Source organism: Piliocolobus tephrosceles, chromosome 8 (assembly GCF_002776525.5).
Source record: "Piliocolobus tephrosceles isolate RC106 chromosome 8, ASM277652v3, whole genome shotgun sequence".
NCBI classification, from domain to species: domain Eukaryota; kingdom Metazoa; phylum Chordata; class Mammalia; order Primates; family Cercopithecidae; genus Piliocolobus; species Piliocolobus tephrosceles.
Window position 1 is genome coordinate 38,839,173 of NC_045441.1, and position 19,319 is coordinate 38,858,491.

The 19,319-nt window shown below is 44.4% G+C and overlaps 1 protein-coding gene across 12 annotated transcripts in view; it reads right to left on the reverse strand.

Moving 5' to 3' along the window:
- Positions 1 to 19,319, reverse strand: part of DDC (dopa decarboxylase) — a 105,191-nt gene that overhangs the window by 28,117 nt on the left and 57,755 nt on the right. For 10 of the 12 annotated variants that reach the window (XM_031936014.1, XM_031936016.1, XM_031936013.1 and 7 more), the window contains 3 exons: positions 15,559 to 15,625; positions 10,724 to 10,818; positions 6,888 to 6,955 (listed from right to left, as the gene is read on the reverse strand). In XM_031936014.1, coding sequence (XP_031791874.1) covers positions 6,888 to 6,955; positions 10,724 to 10,818; positions 15,559 to 15,625 — 230 coding nt within the window. Of the gene's footprint in view, positions 1 to 4,438; positions 4,806 to 6,887; positions 6,956 to 10,723; positions 10,819 to 15,558; positions 15,626 to 19,319 lie in introns of those variants that run through there. The other 2 variants (XM_023232037.1, XM_031936015.1) reach the window with 2 other exon arrangements.

The following is a 19,319-nucleotide window of genomic DNA, read 5'->3' on the forward strand; positions in this document are numbered from 1 at the left end:
AGAAACTCCAAGTATTCAATAAATGGTTTGTGTAAGTCATAATAAGGTTTATACAAAGAGATTTATGAAAAAATGTTTGTGATCAAGTTGGCTATAATTAGAAAAAATTATTTATAATAATCTTTCTAGAAATTGGGTTTTGATACTAAAAATATGCTAATAAACTAAAAAATTGGTTAGAACAACTAAATTTTCTTAAGGTACTGATTTATTCTTAATAAAATTATAAGACATTTTAATTTTCATAAACCAAAAATTCAACTTTAATTTCATCTCACTGTTTTCAGCTTTCTCTCCCCTTCAAGAGAGCCTGAGGTAGTAACTCTTTCAACTTTTTATCAGATCCTTTAATTTTTTCCCCTCTGGTTCTGACTGACATTGTGGGCTGATTTAAAAATGTATTTTATCTTAAAGGTCTAAAGTGAATGGTTTTCTATGTTTGTTTGTTTGTTTTTGAGATGGAGTCTTGCTCTGTCACCCAGGCTGGAGTGCAGTGCCACCATCTCAGCTCACTGCATCCTCTGCTTCCTGGGTGCCAGAGATTCTTGTGCCTCAGCCTCCAGGGTAGCTGGGATTACAGACACACACCACCATGTCTGGCTAATTTTTGTACTTGTAGTAGAGATGGGGTTTCACCATGTTGGCCAGGCTGGTCTCAAAGTCCTGATCTCACGCAATCCTCCCACCTTGGCCTCCCAAAGTGCTGGAATTACAGGCATGAGCCACCACACCCAGCCTAAAGCAAATGCTTTCTTCCTATATTATTCTCTAAATTCTTCTATGAAATAAAAAACTTTCACTTATGACACAGAATGCACTCTTCCTATGCCTAACTAAAGTCCTATGAAAACTGAGATTTAAAAAATTAAGGTTATTACATCCACATAACTTTACGTATTGCTTCTAAAGTCATTGTACTGTTACCGAACTTTGACTCCTGGGTCTAAAAAAGACACCAAGTCCAGCTAAATCTGAAACACTGACAACAGTCAAAAGCCTCATCTTCAGACTGAGGAGAAAATGACAATCAAAATAAACTGTGTTCATGAGACACAGGGTCAGAAATTAAAACCATTCAACCCCTCTAGGCCCAGGGACTATCACAGAAGAGGTGGACCATAAGATTGAAAGAGCTGATCTTGAGAGAAAAATTAGTTTAGTTTCTCTATAAATTAAACGCTAATATCAAAGGCACATCAATATCAAAGGCACACTAATATCAAAGGCACACTGATGCAAGACCAGCATCTGTGTCCATATGCCAGATTAACAAGGTTTTCTTGGGACATTAACCCATTCTTTAATTAAAAAATTATAAAAGGTTATAAAAAGATTTATGGAAATTATAAATTTTGGCCAAGATGATTAAAATTTAAAAGATTTGTTTATAAAATTTGAGAGACAAGTTTAATTAGCCTGATACTGTCTTTATTAGAGTTTATTGTTTAGAAAAGCAAGTCTCTTCTCTCAAAGAATAAAGGTGTTTCCCTTTTTTGTGAAATCTTTGAGTTATCACTTTGGCTAAACGTATGACTTATTTTATAATGACCTGTGTGTGGTCCTGTTCTGTCACTGGTTATTTTACCAAGGCTTTGATTGGAATGACATTTTCAGATTGCCTTGAGAAAATAAGGGTGACCTACAAAGCTAATAAAAGCCCCTTAGAAAAACTGGCCCCATACCTTGTCCTTTACAGGGTCCTGACCTGTGGTAAGTAAAAAATGTCACTTTCTAACAGGGCTAGGAACCTTAAGTTTTCCTGGGACCTTGAAAAGAGAAGAATTCAGAATTCAACCAGTTCACTCAGGTATCTATAGGCACAGAAAAATCCTTGGCTGGGACTGAGGCTTTTAAAAAGGTCTAGATCAGCTGGGCATGGTGGCTCATGCCTATAATCTCAGCACTTTGGGAGGCAGAGGTGGGTGTATCATGAGGTGGGTGAATCATGAGGTCAGGAGATCGAGACCATTCTGGCTAACATGGTGAAACCCCATCTCTACTAAAAACACAAAAAATTAGCCAGGCATGGTGGTGGGCGCCTGTAGTTCCAGCTGCTTGGGAGGCTGAGGCAGGAGAATCGCTTGAACCTGGGAGGTGGAGGTTGCAGTGAGCTGAGATCATGCCACTGAGCCAAGATCATGCCACTGCACTTCAGCCTGGACAACAGAGGGAGATTCTGTCTCAACAACAACAACAACAAAAGGTCTAAATCTTAGATCATTTATGAAAAGATTCCAACAAAACCAATTTAAAAAAACAAACAAAAAGAGCGAGAGAGCAAACCTATATAGCAAATGATTATTCTTGCTGAACTTTATTCAAATAAGCAAACCAATCATAATAGAACTAAAATTTATTTTACAAATAAATTAGCCCTGTTATAATTTTGTATTTAATAAAATTCGGGAACTGGAAAGAGAAAAATTATGTTTCAAAATAAACTATAGTATATCTGTAATTAGATTCTAGCCTTGCCTAATGTTTGTCCGTTTTTATTATTTTCTACAATTTGGACTGAATTCTTTTTTTTGAGACGGAGTCTTGCTCTGTCGCCCGGCTGGAGTGCAGTGCAGTGGCTGGATCTCAGCTCACTGCAAGTTCCGCCTCCCGGGTTTACGCCATTTTCCTGCCTCAGCCTCCGGAGTAGCTGGGACTACAGGCGCCCGCTACCTCGCCCGGCTAGTTTTTTGTATTTTTAGTAGAGACGGGGTTTCACCGTGTTAGCCAGGATGGTCTCGATCTCCTGACCTCGTGATCCGCCCGTCTCGGCCTCCCAAAGTGCTGGGATTACAGGCTTGAGCCACCGCACCCGGCCAATTTGGACTGAATTCTAAAATTTTTCCTGGCTACAATTCTCCAAAATAATGTCGTCAGGTTTTTTTTTCCTTCTTTTCGTTTTTAATCATGATTTGAAATCACTAAATATTAAGCTATGCTTTTCTTAAAGCCCTGTAAACTGAAGCTAGACAACGTCAACTTTGGAAGAAAATAACAAGAACTTATTTATATACATAAACTACTTTCATACCTGCCTACTGACATAGGGACTTCAGAGGAATACAGCTTATATCAGTTTTCCAGGACTGTTCTCCCTTTATGTTTGTTTGGTTTTTTTCTCTCTCTCTTCCTCCACCAATTTTATTTCTTCATGGGTCGTGAGACTACAACCAGCGAAAAATGAGCTTTCCTAACAACGTGGGACTTATCTCTCTAGAAATAAACTGTCTTAATCACAAGAGGCCAGATAAAACCCAAGGCTAGAGAAGCATTTTCTTCTAAAATGCATTTTCTGCAAGACTTTTTTAAAAAGGGGAGGGGGAGAAATGTGAATGGAAAATAAAAACTCGGTGCCTCAATTTTCTATGCCAAAGGAAAAAAAAAAAAAATGCTGGACGCTATCATGCAAGAAGATACCTTTCCTTTCGTGCCGAAGGAGAAGGCTACAGATAAAAGGTTAAATATCTCTATGGGTAGCTACTCTATGCTCACCTTATCTTATAAAAAAAGCTGATTTACTGAGCGTGAAGACAAATACATCATTGACTATTGCCCTACCTGCTCCTTTCCTCTCACAACACGTGGATTCAGTAATGTGACCTTACACTCCCTCTTTCCCCTCCAGCCTGCCTTCCCCTTTAAATACTGATGGCCTCAAAATCATCTTTGGAGAAAGACACAGACCACACCCTGTTTCTGTGATTTCATGTTTATTCTTCCAGGAAAGTCCCTAACCTTAGCAAAATAAATATCCAAATTGATTGAGACCTGTCTCACATACTTTTTGGTTAACAGGCCCTAATCCAGTGTGACTGGTGTCCTTATAAGAAGAGGAAATTTGGACACAGATAAACAGAAGGAAGACCATGTGAGGACAGGGAGAACACAGCCATCTGCAAGCCCAGGAGAAAGGCCTCAGAAGAAACCAGCCTACTGATGGCTTTATCTTGGACCTTTGGCCTCTGGGACTGAAAGAAATCATCTCTTGTTTAAGCCACTTGTCCGTGGTACTTTGTTAAGCCAGCCCTAGCCAACTAATGCAGGCACAGTGCCCCCAAACAGTAAAGATCAGCAATTTCTGTGTTAAAACACAAATCCTTCAAAAATCAGATTTCATCCATCAACATTCATGCCATTTTTATAGTGTCATGGGACAAAACCTTGGGTTTAGGTGAGATCTGATTTTTCCAGGTACACGACACCTCACCAAATGATTTGACCCCTGTTCTGTCGAGAACGCACTGTCTCAGGAGAGAAACAGCACAGTCGCTATTGTAATTTAAAAACGTATTTTGTAGCCTTTCAAGCCCATAGGAAGGTAAGAGGCTCCGCAAGTATTGCAACCACCCCGCCTCGCCACTGCCGCCCACCCCAGAGGATGGGAACTAACTTCATCGCCTTTCTCTCTTGGCACACTTCCAGACACCACAGGCCTCTCTTGTGTCTTAGGGCTTACGTGTAATTCCTTCTCCAGGCTAATCACCCTCTGTCCTCTCTCCCTTTTCCAAATGGCCTGGCCTCATTCCTATGTGTCCTGTGTCTCCTCCCTACATCACCTCCACTTTGTCAAATTTCCCCTCACAGGCTGGTGGCTGAACTGAACCCTGAGTGCTGGGGAGGAGCTGTCTGGGACAGATGAGCGCACAGCCGCCAGCTCACTTGCATCAGCTCTGTAGCGTCTGCGGCAGCCTTGGGGCATCAGCTCTGCAGCAGGCACTCCACATCCCGAAAGGCTCGACTCCTTCTCACCACCACACTGACTAAGCAGGTTTTCTCTCAGCCTTAATATAGGCACTAGTTGTCTGCACCTGAGGGCAGGACACTGCATTCATTACACTCTTTCTTATTGTGTATCAATATTTGCCTCCAAGATTAGGGACCCAAAATATTTCTGGTCCGTGACTGCTTCAGTTTCCTCATCTGTAAAGAGAGCATGGCAATATCTGTGTCCCCCATCACAGGGCTGTCGTGGGGGTCCAGAGAGCTACAAGAGGTTAGGGACTTAGAAGGGAGCCTGGACTTACCTATCTGCAGTCACTAACAGCCTTGTTGATATTACTGTTTTATCCAGGCATTGGGGACAGCCTCAGGGTGCATGAGAACCTCTCTTCCGGACAGCCCCATCAGCCCTCGCCCTGCTCCAGGGTGGTTTTAGGGCTTCCTTTGTGGAAGGCATCTGAGGACGCCTGCCCCTTGCAAAACAAAAGCATCCGGGGAGAAACACTTGTTCCCGCCAGAGCCTGCAGATGCTCTGCCTGGTCCCTCCCAACTCCAGCTCCCTTAGAGAATTTTCCCCACTGACCAAAAACCTCAGCAGAGCGGATTTATATGTCAATCAAAATTCCCCCTCGAATAAAGAGACCTCTGGCACACGGTGCAAACTGTCCTCACTGTGTTCCACCTTGGGTGAAAGAGAAAAACACAACCACAAGAATACAAAAGAATACTCACATTCATAACAACCATGGCTTTCATAAATACTTATTTCAGACAAAATTAAGTCTGAAATGCCCACATACCAACTGGTCTTAAAATTATATAGCAGAAATTTGGGGGAAAAGACTGACCAAAAAAAATTGATTTGTATACAAGTAAAGGACTAGAAATGTGGTTTGCCTTAAAAAAGAAAGAAAGAAAGAAAGAAAGAAAGAAAGAAAGAAAGAAAGAAAGAAAGAAAGAAAGAAAGAAAGAAAGAAAGAAAGAAAGAAAGAAAGAAAGAAAGAAGAAAGAAAGAGAGAGAGAGAAAAGAGAAAGGGCAAACGGATATTTTGGTGACCTTGAGAGCTGGCATTAGTTGTTTTGTATAAAAGCTGCTTTCCTCATGCTTAGGAGGAAAGTGAAAAGTTATTTACTTAATTACATACTGAACAATTTTACAAAGCCTTCTGAAAATTTGGAAAATTTTGCATACTGTACAAAATTCATGCAAATCTTCCTGACCCTATGCTCAATCAATCAACTTCTTACATTAAAAAGTTACAGAAACCAGTTTCTAGTGTCCGTGTACCACTGCCCATCATCATTATTCTTTAAACATTGTGTAGGTGGTGTAATATCACCCACTTTAACGCTTTAGTTCTTTTTCTTATTCTAAATATCACCAAGGTATTATCATGCTGTTTTTAAGAATTCCCAGGGAAATTCTTAGGAAACATGGTTACTATTATTTTTCCTTCACAAATACTTTTTTTTTTTTTTTGAGACAGAGTCTTGTTGTGTCGCCAAGGCTGGAGTGCAGTGGCATGATCTCGGCTCACTGCAATCTCTGCCTCCCAGGTTCAAGCGATTCTCCTGCCTCAGCCTCCTGAGTAGCTGGGATTACAGGCATGCACTACCACACCCAGCTAATTTTTTGTATTTTTAGTAGACACGGGGTTTCACCATGTTGGCCCGGCTGGTCTCGAACTCCTGACCTCAGGTGATCCACTCGCCTCGGCCTCCCAAAGTGCTGGGATTACAGGCATGAGCCACCACACCCGGCCTTAGCAAATACTTTTAAGCATTTGAACTCAGATTGCTTAAACTTAGCATTAGGCTAAGACTGGTTACAAATCTAAGAATGAAAACACAGAGGCTACTGAATTAGAAGTGTGTACTTGTATTTGTTTTCTGTTAATGCTGGATAAATCAAATTACTGATTGTCATTTTTAGGCTTCTCATTTCTTATGCCAGTATGTTGCAATGATATTCCCTAGATAAAAGTTTCCAGCGAGGCTAAGAATTAGCAATCATTCCATCAAGGGTTCAGAAATGGCAGCAAGCAGTGAGCTAAGTGACTACTGCACCCCTTTGGCTCTGGCATCTTCCCTGCCAGCTTCTTTCAAATGCACCGTCACCTCGGAAGAGCAGTGGGGACAGGCAACTGACATCTGTGAGCAGGGAAACTTACCACATGGCAGAGCAGTCAAAATTCACCAATAGCCATTTGTGGGGATTAAAGTTGAATGAATCTGCAAACTGCCAAAGAACAAGAATAAGAAAAAGAAAACATTTTCCTTATAAATGTTTAATTATAAAGAAGATCCCATACATGATAATATAAGTTTATGGCACGACTAATCCATAGTGATAGAGGCCAGGTAGGGTTTCCCAGGGGAGTAGTAACTTGCAGTGGGCAGGGGAGTCTTCTGCATTGCTGGAATTGTTCTACTCGATCTGAGTGGTAAGTACATGGGGGTATATGTATTTAGAGTTGATTTGTATGTTTTGCTATATCTAGATTGTACCCCCATAAAATGGAACAAGAATTTTAAAAGTAAAAGTTTATATTCCCAAATGAAAAGCACTTTCAAATTTACATAATCTAATGTGACATAAAATGTATCCATATTATATTTTAAATTACTGGAATATTTGGAAAAATCGGAATTGTCCTTCACAAGTACAATGTACAGGAATTGTACTGATTTGGCCTGTGAAACACTTTATGCTTGATGTTCCTTCCACTTGCTGAGCTAGCAGAGTTCTCAGACTACAAGTGTCGTGATAAACAGTGGGAAAGAGGAAATTTTGTAATTACTCTACAGTAGGTAGGGATAAACCCAGTTTTCATGTAATTGATGGGTTCTTTTGCCAGCATTGCTGTAACATATCAACAATTCTCCCCATTTACCTAAATGTTTTTCTCTCTCTCTCTCTTTTATTTATTTATTTATTTATTTTTGAGTGGCAGGGTCTTACTTTGTTGCCCAGGCTGGAGTGCAGTGGCATGAACATGGCTCACTGCAGCCTCAACCTCCCAAGCCCAAGCAATCCTCCTGCCTTAGCTTCCTAAGTAGCTGGGACTACAGGCATGTGCCATCACACACAGCTAATTTTTAAAATTTTGTTTGTAGAGACAGGGTGTCTCAATATGTTGCCCAGGCTGATCTCAAACTCCTGGGCTTAAGCCATCCTCTTGCCTCAGCCTCCCAAAGTACTGGGATTACAGGTGTGAGCCACTGCACCCGACCAGCTCTTTTATTTTTAAAGACAATACTCAAGTTCATTGTATTCCTAACAGCTACAGACTCCCTGGCTGGAAGATCCTGGGTAACAAATGTGAACAACTGGCTCCGGCTGCGTACATCAGTGTTACGGGCTACCCTATTTTCAAGGAGAAAATAAGAGATATCAACCACCAAGAGTGGTAGAGGAGGACACTCTGCATTTTCACTGAGCTGTCATAAATGGTGCTTTCTTTTTCAAATGCATGTCCTGGTTTATCATCTGACTGGTGAATAGGAACAGGGTCCACCTTAATGGCCAGGGATTTGGCCGTGGGGCCAGATTCATAATTGATACTGAAATAAAGGTGGCTGCTGCAGTGAGGCTGGGGTCTGGCTGACTCTCCTACTGGGAAACTTTTCAGTCTTCCCAAGGCCCTAGGGCATCTCCTGTCTACTTGGTTCCAGGGATGTGCACCAAGGAAGCAGCAGAGGCTTGAGGGGCCTCGGGGGGCATCCTGGGAGACATTTGGTCGGTGGATGACAACCTTCCCCATCAACCCGCTCTGGAGACCCAGGTTCATTTCCTTCTAGGTTTCAATAAAAGTAATTTTGAGAAAGGGACAGGAAATTACAGCAAGTTTCATTTGTTGATAAAAGGAGACAAAAGGTTAAAGAGGGGCTCTGTTTGCTAGGAGTTTTATGAGTTCCCTCCTATGGGGCTGATCTGTTTAAACTTCTCTCATTACCCAGCAGTGATATTTTCCTTCTGCTAATGGAGAGAAAGGCTCTTATCTCTAAGGGCAGGACCACAACAGGATATTGCAGCCTCCTTATCTGCCCCACTGAGACGCACAGCCCTCAGCTGGGCACGGAAAGGAGCAATAATGCAGGAAAAATGGTAATGACTCATTGTAGAGCATGAAATCCTGTCTGCTGCTGATAGGGTCTGGCTGGAATGCCCATTGCTGCGGTGCTCTGACAATGAGGCACCCTTCTATGAAAGATGAAACCTCAAGTTGTCAGTTCATGGGGAAGAGAAGAGCAGCGGTAGGAAAAGATCATGAGCCCTAAACCCGATACCCAGAGTTAGAAAAGAGCATCAAGCTCAGGCCAGCCTTGGGGAGGGCACGTAAATCCCAGAGGATCGCTTAGCCCTTCCTCGTTTGAAACTGTCCCAGGAAAGATATTTCAAATAATGGAGATTATCTCCCTAATACCATGCATTTATATGATACAGAGATTTATTCTTCACTTCCCAGCACCAAACACCCACCAAACTAGCTACTGGCAATGAACTATATCAGCTGGGTACTGGCATCACATTATAAGAACTTCTCATATACTATACCCTCTCCCCAATACTTACATAGGTCTTTGGAAGCTCCATTTACCCGCAAGGATCCATCATCTAAGTCCTAGGTTGTATTAAGTACTCAACAAGTAATTATTGAATGAATGAGTGAATGAATGTGATGGAGACATAAACCAGAATACTACTTCATTCATTAGTAGTAAGAGGATTGTTCTTTCCAAAGATGGGGCCATTTGTATTCTATACCTCTGGTATCCATTTTTCTGGTATTACAACATTATGAGAATTCAAAGTTGTAATTAGAATATTGATTAGCAAGTCTGACATGCAAGCAGAGGAAGGTGTCAAGGGAAAGTTTTTCTAAGATATGGTAGAAAATAACAAAAGCACCTAATGCAAGTTCAGTATTTACTGTCCGCCAGGCACTGTTTTTAAGCCCTTAAAACATGATTAACTCATCTACCCCTGACGACAATCCCACACGGGATGTATTCTTATGATATCTATTTTATGGGGCATAGGGAGGATATCTAACTCACCCAAGGGTACACAGCTAGTCCTAAGGATAAATCTAGGATTCAAACGAAGGAGTCTAATGCAGAGAACTGTGCCCTTCATCCTCCATCACACATGGGTGAGGTCTCACGACACCTTCTGCCCCTTGGCAGAAGGCATTTCTTTCTTGGCCAGCGCCACAGCTCCCCTGCTTTGCTACCTCCTTCTCATGGACACACTGCCAAAGACTGCCTCTCAGGACCCTCTATGGCATTGAACTATATGCCATAGTTCTTGGGGAGGAGAGACGTCCTACCCTATGAGCCACCACCAACAATGAAATCCCACTTGAGTCTGAAATAACACACCACAGTATATCAATAAGGTCATTTCTTTGTGTTAAGTCTGTACCAATTTACATTCTGTTGCTTTTTGGAGAAGCAGAGTATTGGTCAATAATTTTGACTGCTTCTTCTCAAAAGAAGCAGGCATTTCACTTAGCATTAAAGACCATGCTTTACAATCCCAGAAGACTGCCTAGGGGCATTTAAATGCATTGGTAGCTTCCCATTCAATACTGGTTAAAGTGAACACCATGTTCAGACGTGTGGGCAGAACATGACTGTCATATTGAACCAGATTGTATGGAATTGCGGGTTGGTATTTTAAATTACTCTTTTGAGTTTAAGTGCATTAAGTTTGTATTTTATTCCTACTTTCCCACAGTTTTATAAGCTAACATCTATCCTTCTGCTTGGGATTTGTGTAGATTGAAATGGAACTGAAGTGTCAGGAGTATTTCAGGAGGACAGGCTGTATGACTGAGGAAGGTTCTCAGCCCCTGTTCTGAGGAAGTGGGAATTGGTTCAAACATAACTGGCTAAAACAAACCGCGATAGCGAGAAATTGGATGTCAGCTCCTCATGAAGGGAGAGGTCAATAACAGAGCGCTGTGAAAACAGCCTTGGGGAGAGCGAAGGGCGCACCTACCTCCACTCCATTCAGAAGGTGCCGGAACTCAGGGCAGATGAATGCACTGCCTGCATAGGCTGCATCGACGTGCAGCCACATGTCTTCCTTGTTGCCTAAAGTCCAGAAGCAACTCGTGAGTCCCCAGACGGATGCCTCACCATGGAGCCTGCCAGCTGACCTCGCCCTGTCTGAGCACCCTTCTTGCGTGGAGCATGCCAACAGTATTTGCTGAACTAATGGCTGAATCCCCAAAAGGCCCCCTCATTTGAAAGCTCGAAAGCTGAGGGCAGTGTGTGTGCTCCTGGTCCCAGACACACACCAGGGAAAATGGAAGCAGCTGTACCCCTTGGTTTTCTCTCCTGACCCTGGAGGCTAAGTATAACCCCGAGGGACCATCGTGTGACAGCCTCATATTACTCACCTGCATTTCTCTCCAGCGACACCACCCTTTCCACCCACCTGGAATTCCCTCCCGGTTCCCTTTGCTAATCCATTCTCAAGTCCTCCCCCAAACATCACCCGAGGGGTTCTGCACACAGTCCACGCTGACCTCTACCTGCCCCACTCCATCCCCACCACCAGGCTAAGTTCTTTATTTTACACCATCTTAGACCATCCCCTGCCCCCTTCATGAACAGGGTTTCTGTTTTCCAACCATACATAGCTGCCTTGTCCTTGTGGGCAGGGGCTGCCTCATTCAGGAGCTGGGAGAGCCACAGGTGTAGCATGCTCCCTCAGTTTTGACAGATCTGGGCTCAACTCCCGCTTCCAGCAGTTCCCCAGCCAAGGGGCCCTATCTACTTCTCCAAGCCTCACTCTCCTCCCAGGAAGATGGAGATGAAATAGTACCCACAGGCCCAAGGGGTGAGCGAGGGAATATTTACAATGTGCCTGCCAGGACCCTAGCACTGAGCAGGGGAGAAATAAATGTGACTTTCATGGTTGCTGCCTCTCAGCCATAGGCACCCAGGAGAGTAAGAGTTGAAGGGTGAAAGTCTGCAGAGAGGGCACAAGCCACCTTAGCCTCACAGGGTGGATACCAGTGTCAGGTGCTGACCCTGACAGGTAGGGATCCATGGATTCATTGTTCAGTCACCATCCACAGTGCTCATTGTGCAGTGAGGCGTGAGACTCTCAGGGGCACTAATTAGTCACAGTCCCAATCAGGAGGGCTCCACCGTGGTGACCTCATGGCCACTGGAAGGCCCCACCTCCAATACCATCACCTTAGATTAGGATTTCAACAAATGGACTTTGGGGTGGACACAAACGTTCAGACTACAGCAAGCTTCAAATTTACACCTATCTTATGATGGGATCTGAGGTTCTTCTCAACCTTACCGCTGATCTGAGCTACAGGGATGGATATCCCATGATTACTGAGTGACTCCTCAGGGAGAAACTATGTAAATCCTAAGGCCTTATGCTCTTCCTGGCTCACTGCTGCATCCATCTGGGGGTATGCAAGCACCAGGTGAGACTGATTCTGGGGGAGGTGATGAGCCCCTAAGCCTTGGTTCAGGTCCACACTGCTCTGTGACCTTTGGCCTCCCATGCCCTGGGGTGGATATCCATGTCCGCAGGACACACTTGACCTTGATCCAATCAAGGGCTTTCATCCTGATGATCAGACTGAGTCAAAGCTTTGAAATGCCTTACGTCTTTTATCAGCAGTGACTTTGTGGAGGACTGTGTTCCCTCTAAGCTTGCAGTTGGCCTACAACTCCTGCAGAAGGGAACTTACAGACCCCCAAGGGAAGTGGACTCTGGAGGACTTCTCTGGTTTCCACAGGGATGCATGGAGCTGTGGGCATGTGATCCGCTAACAGCACACACTGCATAGCACGGCCCATCTAGGAACCAGGCAGACACAGAGACCTTGGCCAGAGCTTGAGCAGTTGCATGCACCAGAGACACACCTAGCCCCGAGGCAAGGCTGCCTCAGTGGGGAGGGAAGGGACAGTCTCACACCCCTCCGGCTTCCTGCTGCCAGTGACTCTTTCCTTGTGAGACTTCCCGGGAACTTGAGGCAGACCTGGCTGCCCCTCCAGCTGCACGTCCTCCCCCAGTTATGCTGGCACCTCAGGATGCAGCTTTGGCTGCCTGCCCTGTGCTATTCCCTTCCTCACTCCTTGAGATGGCCTCTTCAACTCAACCCATACCCTCATCCTCAGTTTCCCCACTTCCCCACCAGCAACCTAACTGACTTCAACTATCCACTTTTTGTATCTCATCTTCTTCTCAGTAAAACCTGCCAGACAACTGATTCATCCAAGTAGACCAATCTGAACACCCTCACTGGCAAATCATTTCAAATGCAATAAAAAGGAAATGTCTTTCCAAAGGCAGCAATTGGAAGAAAACCATCTTCTGATTTGTTTTCTTTGTCAAATGATGGTGGGTGAATAACTTATCTGAATTATGTTAGATTATTCCAATCATACTATAGAATAAGGTCAGCTCAGGCTCTCGGAACAGTCCCGCTTGGAGCTGGAGAATGCTAAATATCTGGTGATAAGAAAATGGTAGCAGGAGAGGGAAAGTCGGTAAAAAGGTGCTGACTTAATTGTTAAGGTACCACCAACAGTTAGTAATGTACCACCATCAATAAAAATGGAATTGTTGGCTGGACACAGTGGCTCATGCCTATAATTCCATCACTCTGGTAGGCTGAGGCAAGCATATAACCTGAGGTCAGGAGTTTGAGACCAGCCTAGCCAATGTGGTGAAACCCCATCTCTAATAAAAATACAAAAATCAGCCAGGCGTGATGGTGTGTGCCTGTGATCCCAGCTACTTGGAAAACTGTGGCAGGAGAATCACTTGAACCCAGAAGGCAGATGCTGCAGTGAGTTGAGACTGCGCCACTGCACTCTAGCCTGGGCCACAGAGCAAGACTCCATCTCAAAAAGGAAAAACGAAAAAGAAAAAAGGAAAAAAAAAGGAATTGTCAAAACTGACCTCCCCTATGCATTCTGCCAATGAATGAAAGGGTTTTGGCATTTACCCATGTCAGCTCCTTCTGCACAACCCCAAAAGCAACCTCAGTGTTTCAAACCAAACAAATCATAAATCAAGTTCTGTCCACAGCTTCCAGCCTCTGAAAAGAAGAGGGGGCCCCAAGACAGCAGGAAGGCCTGAGCTGGATACATCCAGGGCACTGTGACTGGCAGGTGACACACGCTGGCTGTCATCTCCATGGTCCAGCGGGCAGCCTGCATTGGGTCCAGGGGACAGCAGGCCGTGTGGGCTCTGTCCGGCAGAAGACCTCAGCCCTTTAAATCCGATAGCCCTGGGGAATTACATCAGCCGGCTACTGGCCAGGACATTCAGTTCTTAGCCTGACATCTGAGTCAGAGGACTCCAAGTTGCTTGGCTGAGCTGATGAAGGTTTGTAGCTGATGAGGCCAGTGCTGTGGCTGCAGTCCTGAGTCAGCCAGTTCTATCCCTTCTCCCCAGCCCAGGGCTGTGCACGACCACTGCCAGCCAGTTGTTCTTACAGCTGTGTGCCACACAGCATACACGGTGGAGCAAAACCCCGTGAGAGTGGGTAAGTCTATGCCACCCACCTCCCAGTAGTTCCCAGCACTGCCTTCCTTGCTGTGCAGCAATGCACTCCACCTTTGGGATGGTGCATTTTCCCTGCATTAATTCATTCTCTGAGTAATCCTGGGGGGAAATATTGTTATTTTATGAGCCCAAGTGGGGCTTTTCTCTTCACTTTACAGAGAGCATAAATGAAGCTCAGAATGTAAGATTCAGGGGTGGGCCCTGGGCTGGACCCTAGCTTCCTTGTCACCAATTCCATGTCCAGCTCACACGAGGGCACCTGCACCTTGAGCACCGGCCTTCCCCAGCTGCTGACCCCAAGAGGGCAGGCCAACGCCCAGGAGAGGAGGGTCCACTCCTCTGAGTATGGACCATGGGTGACTCTTGGGTTAGGAGAGGTGAGAACTGTGCTTGGCTTATGCAGACTAAGGATGAAGCCAATTGCCTGGTAGCTGGCGTAGGATCTGGCACAGGCCACCGGTATGTGGTCTGAAGGCCCCACTTGGGCAGCTCCACTCACAGCCAAGCAGTCAGAACATTCCCATCCCAGAGGGACAGATAAAGGCGGAGCCCCCTGAGCCAGTGTCCCTGCCCTGCGAGGGTTCTTCTGTCCACAGAAGCAGCTTCAAGGCCTGCTGAGTTCCCAAAGCTACATGTCAAAGGTGAAACTCTAGAAACAGAGTTGCTCATTCACGTTCACCTTTTGAAAGTACAGCATCCTAATCTCAATGAGAAAACCTAAGATCTCTGAATGAGGGAGGGAGGAGGTGAGAGTGACCCAGGAAAACATCTGAAGCACAGATTATTGCTTGGCAAAATCCAGTTTCATTGTGTTGATTTGCTAAACTATCTTCGGCAATTTTCTTAACTGCATTTAGTAATTCCAAAAAAGGTGAAAACGGGATATACCAGATAATTAAATTCAGGCGTGGTCGATTCTCAAATAAGGTGTATGCATGACCCACATATGAGGGTGGTTACTCTAAGATTTTGAAGAGTTTATTCTCCTCAACAGAGCCAACATAGCCTGCAATTTTACATAACTTTTATATTGCTTAGAATATTTTTTCTTACAAATAGTGTGTTGGTAGACCTAAGCTCAGCTTTTTCCAGTTCGCCCAAATTCTGAGTTTGTGGAGTTCAAGCTAATGAGGTTTGTGTTATTATTGCAAATATGAGAAGAGCTGGGCAAACCATCACAATATGAAGTTAGTGACAAGAAAGAGAGATCAACGAGGAAGGCTTGCTAAATTTCCCATATACAGAGAACATTTTCCAAAAAGAAAATGGAATCAGATACTTACAGATAGGACCGACTTCTAAGAGATTGTCAAAGGAGCAGCACGTTGTGGTCCCCAGGGTGGCAACCACCTAGAGGGTAAAAAGCAGACAACCTTTTATCCCCTGGGTGCCAGTCACCGCTGTAACCTCCACACAAGCAACCATTGCCCCATGGTCCAAACCAAGGCCATGAGCCGAGATCCCAATGAATGTGTGCTACATGGAAACGTAAGGACATGGATACACATTGAATCTTTGGGTGAAAGCATCACAGCAGGTTAAGAGAAACAGATCTGCAGACAGAAAACTAAGCTCTGAGGTTAGAAACCGGGAAGTTGCAAAAGATTTTCCAGGGTGCCTTGGGGCAGAAATGAAGCATTCTACCATCTGGACAATGATACCTATATTCTACCTTATTAAATATACATATATATGTATGTGTGTATATTTTAGTTAAATTTTAATTAATGTTCTATGTAACATTAGTGTAACTATGTTCTTACATTCCATATGTGCATTTTAATTTAATTATAATCTAATTAAATTATAATTAAAATATACACAAGCATATTTATTTTATTTTCTATATATATGTGTGTGTGTGTATATATATATACACATATAGAGAAAGTAAGAACATAGTTACTACTATGGAGTGGAAGCCTGGGTTTTTTCCTAGTTTGGGGTGTGTGTGTGTGTCTGTGTGTGTATGTGTCTGTGTGTGTGTGTGCATACACACATGTGCAATGCACAGAACAGAGCAAGTGCAGTAGAGATGAGGCTCCCTCCAGCAGGGCCCAGATTGGCCAAGGCGCTCGTGGAATGCTTCTTTCAGAACAGCCTTTGGCATCAGTTAAGAGTCACACTAGGATTTTGAGCAAGAGTATCATTTACCAGCTTTAATCCTCTGCCTTTCTCTTTCTGAATGATACTGTTCCCAAAGATTAATTGAACCCTCAGGAGGTCATGAGAAAACACTGCTGACATTGAAAATAATTTTAAAAGGGATGTTCTGAGAAAGCATTGAGTGCTGTCAGTCACACAACTCAGAAAATGCAGGCTAGGAGTCACTGTGGCCTCTCTCGACCTCTGAGGACCTTGTGGTGCTACGATTGCACTGGCACAGCCTGATTGTGTTGTACCCACACACGTGTCTGTCTCTCCCTCCAGACCCATGGTGCTCCCAAAACCAGGGGCCCTGTCTCATTGTTTTGTGTTGAGCTGAGCATTTGCACGTTGCTGGACATTGCATAGATGCTGAAACCTATTGCTGAGTTCAAACAGCTCTCTCCGAAGGATCAAAATGCACATTATGTTTACAAAACCAAAGGGCCTAACTGATTTATGGATGTCATGCAGTCTAGATAATGAAATTTCTCTGCAGATGCGACAAAAGTGTGGAATAGAATTAAATTTGTGTGACCTTTATTGAGCCCCCTGTAAAGTCTTAGCAATGCCATGTGTCCTGAGGATAAACAGAGAGGTCAGAAACTTGTATGTGAGAACCCCAGTTGGAGAACTTTCTGGTTCCATTTCACCTATGACTGCTTGCTTTTCACCTGGAAACCAACTTTTCCTCTTAGAGAGATGAAGTGTTCATGCCCAGGTAGCATGGAGTCAGCCTGTGGAAGGTTCATCTCAACGGCCTTGCCCTGCTCCTCTCACAGGTGGTTGGTTTGGACAAGGTACTTCTCAGACAGAGCGATGGCTGCTCAGGGACCAAAGTTTTCCATGCCAAATCCTGGGACGTGGGCCCAAAACAGGTCCTGGCTGGACCTGGAAGGGCTCTCTGTGTCATTGAGCTATGCCCAAGGGAGTCAGTCCCCCAAGGGGCTACCCTCGGGCACAGCAGGGGCAGTCTGTTTAAATGTAGGCTTTCTTCTTGTTCAGGATGGTGAGTCCAACAAGTCAGGAGATGACTGCCATTAAAAACAGCTTGTTCCTCACAGTCCCCAAGGGGAGGGGGACATGGGGAAGCACCAGGGTTGGTTGGGCAGCAGAGAGATGGAGGAAAAACAGCAGCAAGAGCCTGTGTTGTGGTTTCCACAGGAAGAACCAGGCAGGGCAAGGGTGAGCAGGATTAGAATCAGTTGGTTTGAATAATTTCAGTGGGCTCTGGGGTCGCATTTGGTCTGCTCCAGGTCACATTTGGAGCAGGGGCTGTCCCTAGATGTCTGGTACCTAGGCCTTAAGCGTTCAGGGCAAGACGAGAGTGGCCCAGAGTGCGAGAGCCCCACAGAGGAGGTGGTGGGGTAGGGGCTCTGTACTGATGATTTTGCATTTGAAAGGTGAACTTGCAAGTGAATCTTTTAAGAGCTCTAGGAGCTCCCTCTCCCTGAGAAGGGCAGACCCTCCAGGGTCAGCAAGACCCAAAGGTGTCACAGCATCAGAAGCACAGACAGTAAAAAGGCACAGTGAATACAGGTAGTTAAACTACGTATGTGGGGTACAGAGCCCTGGATTGGAGGCCCAACTCCATGTCACATTGGCACCTGGCTGGGCTTTATTTTTCTTACCTACAATACAACATATTGCACTTACAGACCTGCCCAGTCTATCAGGTGCCAACAGGCTAACATCTTGCATACCTCAATATTTCTCCTGGTGCTGTCAGCCTCCTTTCTTAACCTCTGGATGTCCCCTCCTCATGTTAAGCATCAAGAATTCTCCACATTTGTTTCATTTTGGCAAGATGAGTCATTTAGTGGGAACTGAAGTCACTGTGTTGTTTTTCTCTGCTACTTGCAATTTCATCTTGACATATAATTGAATGTTAAAGCACTTTGTCTAAGACACCTGGCTACTCAGTTGGTAGAGCATGAGAGTCTTAGAATGCCTTATCTTTGTCCTTAAGAGAATAGCGAAAAAACAAAGAATGACTTAACAATATTAATATTGCTTGAAACTTATTTTCTCAACTCCCAGAGTCATATCTTAGAAATGACATATCTGTAGTTTAGCAATTCATTCTGTTTCACCTGATTTCTTCAGTTAAACACTAAACTAAAGGCAATAACTCCATGTTGGCCAGGCTGGTCTCTAACTTCTGACCTCAGGTGATCCACCCGCCTCGGCCTCCCAAAATGTTGGGACAACAGGCATGAGCCACCATGTCCAGCCAATAACTTCTATTATTAAAATTAATACGTTAAGTGCGCCCTTATTAGAATTATTTTCTCTCTATTAATGTGTACATAGAAGAGCATCTAGAATGATGTTCACCAAACAGTAATACTGCATCTCTCTTAAGATTTTGGTTAAAATAAACCTTTATTCTTGGATTCTTCTGTAATTACTGATTTTTTTTTTTTTTTGGTCTGAGTATGAAACATCTTTGTAGAAATGATAAAACTCTGCCTTGTCCTGGCAGTGGCCTAGGTTGAGACTAGGGGCGATGTTCTTTGTGGCTAACTCTGCAGCAAGCCTGATGCTGAGAGCCTTTCCTATATGATATTTAAGTGCCACCACCTTATGAGTTAGATATGTTCATGATCCCCATTTTACAGTTGACTTATGTGAGGCTCCAAGAGGTGGGTAATTGTCCCAGGACACCCAAATAGGCAGGAGCAGACCAAATGTGACCCCAGGCTTGGTTCGCTCTTGTTGTCCTGCCACATGCTGGGCAAACAGGAGCCCTGGGACACCAGTCCCTGAACATCAGTTAATGAGCTCAGCACCCTGGGCCATGCCAGAGGCCCCTCCAACAAACCCATAGCACACTGTAACCTCTACCTCCCGGGTTTAAGCGATTCTCCTGCCTCACTCCAACAAACCCAAGCACTTT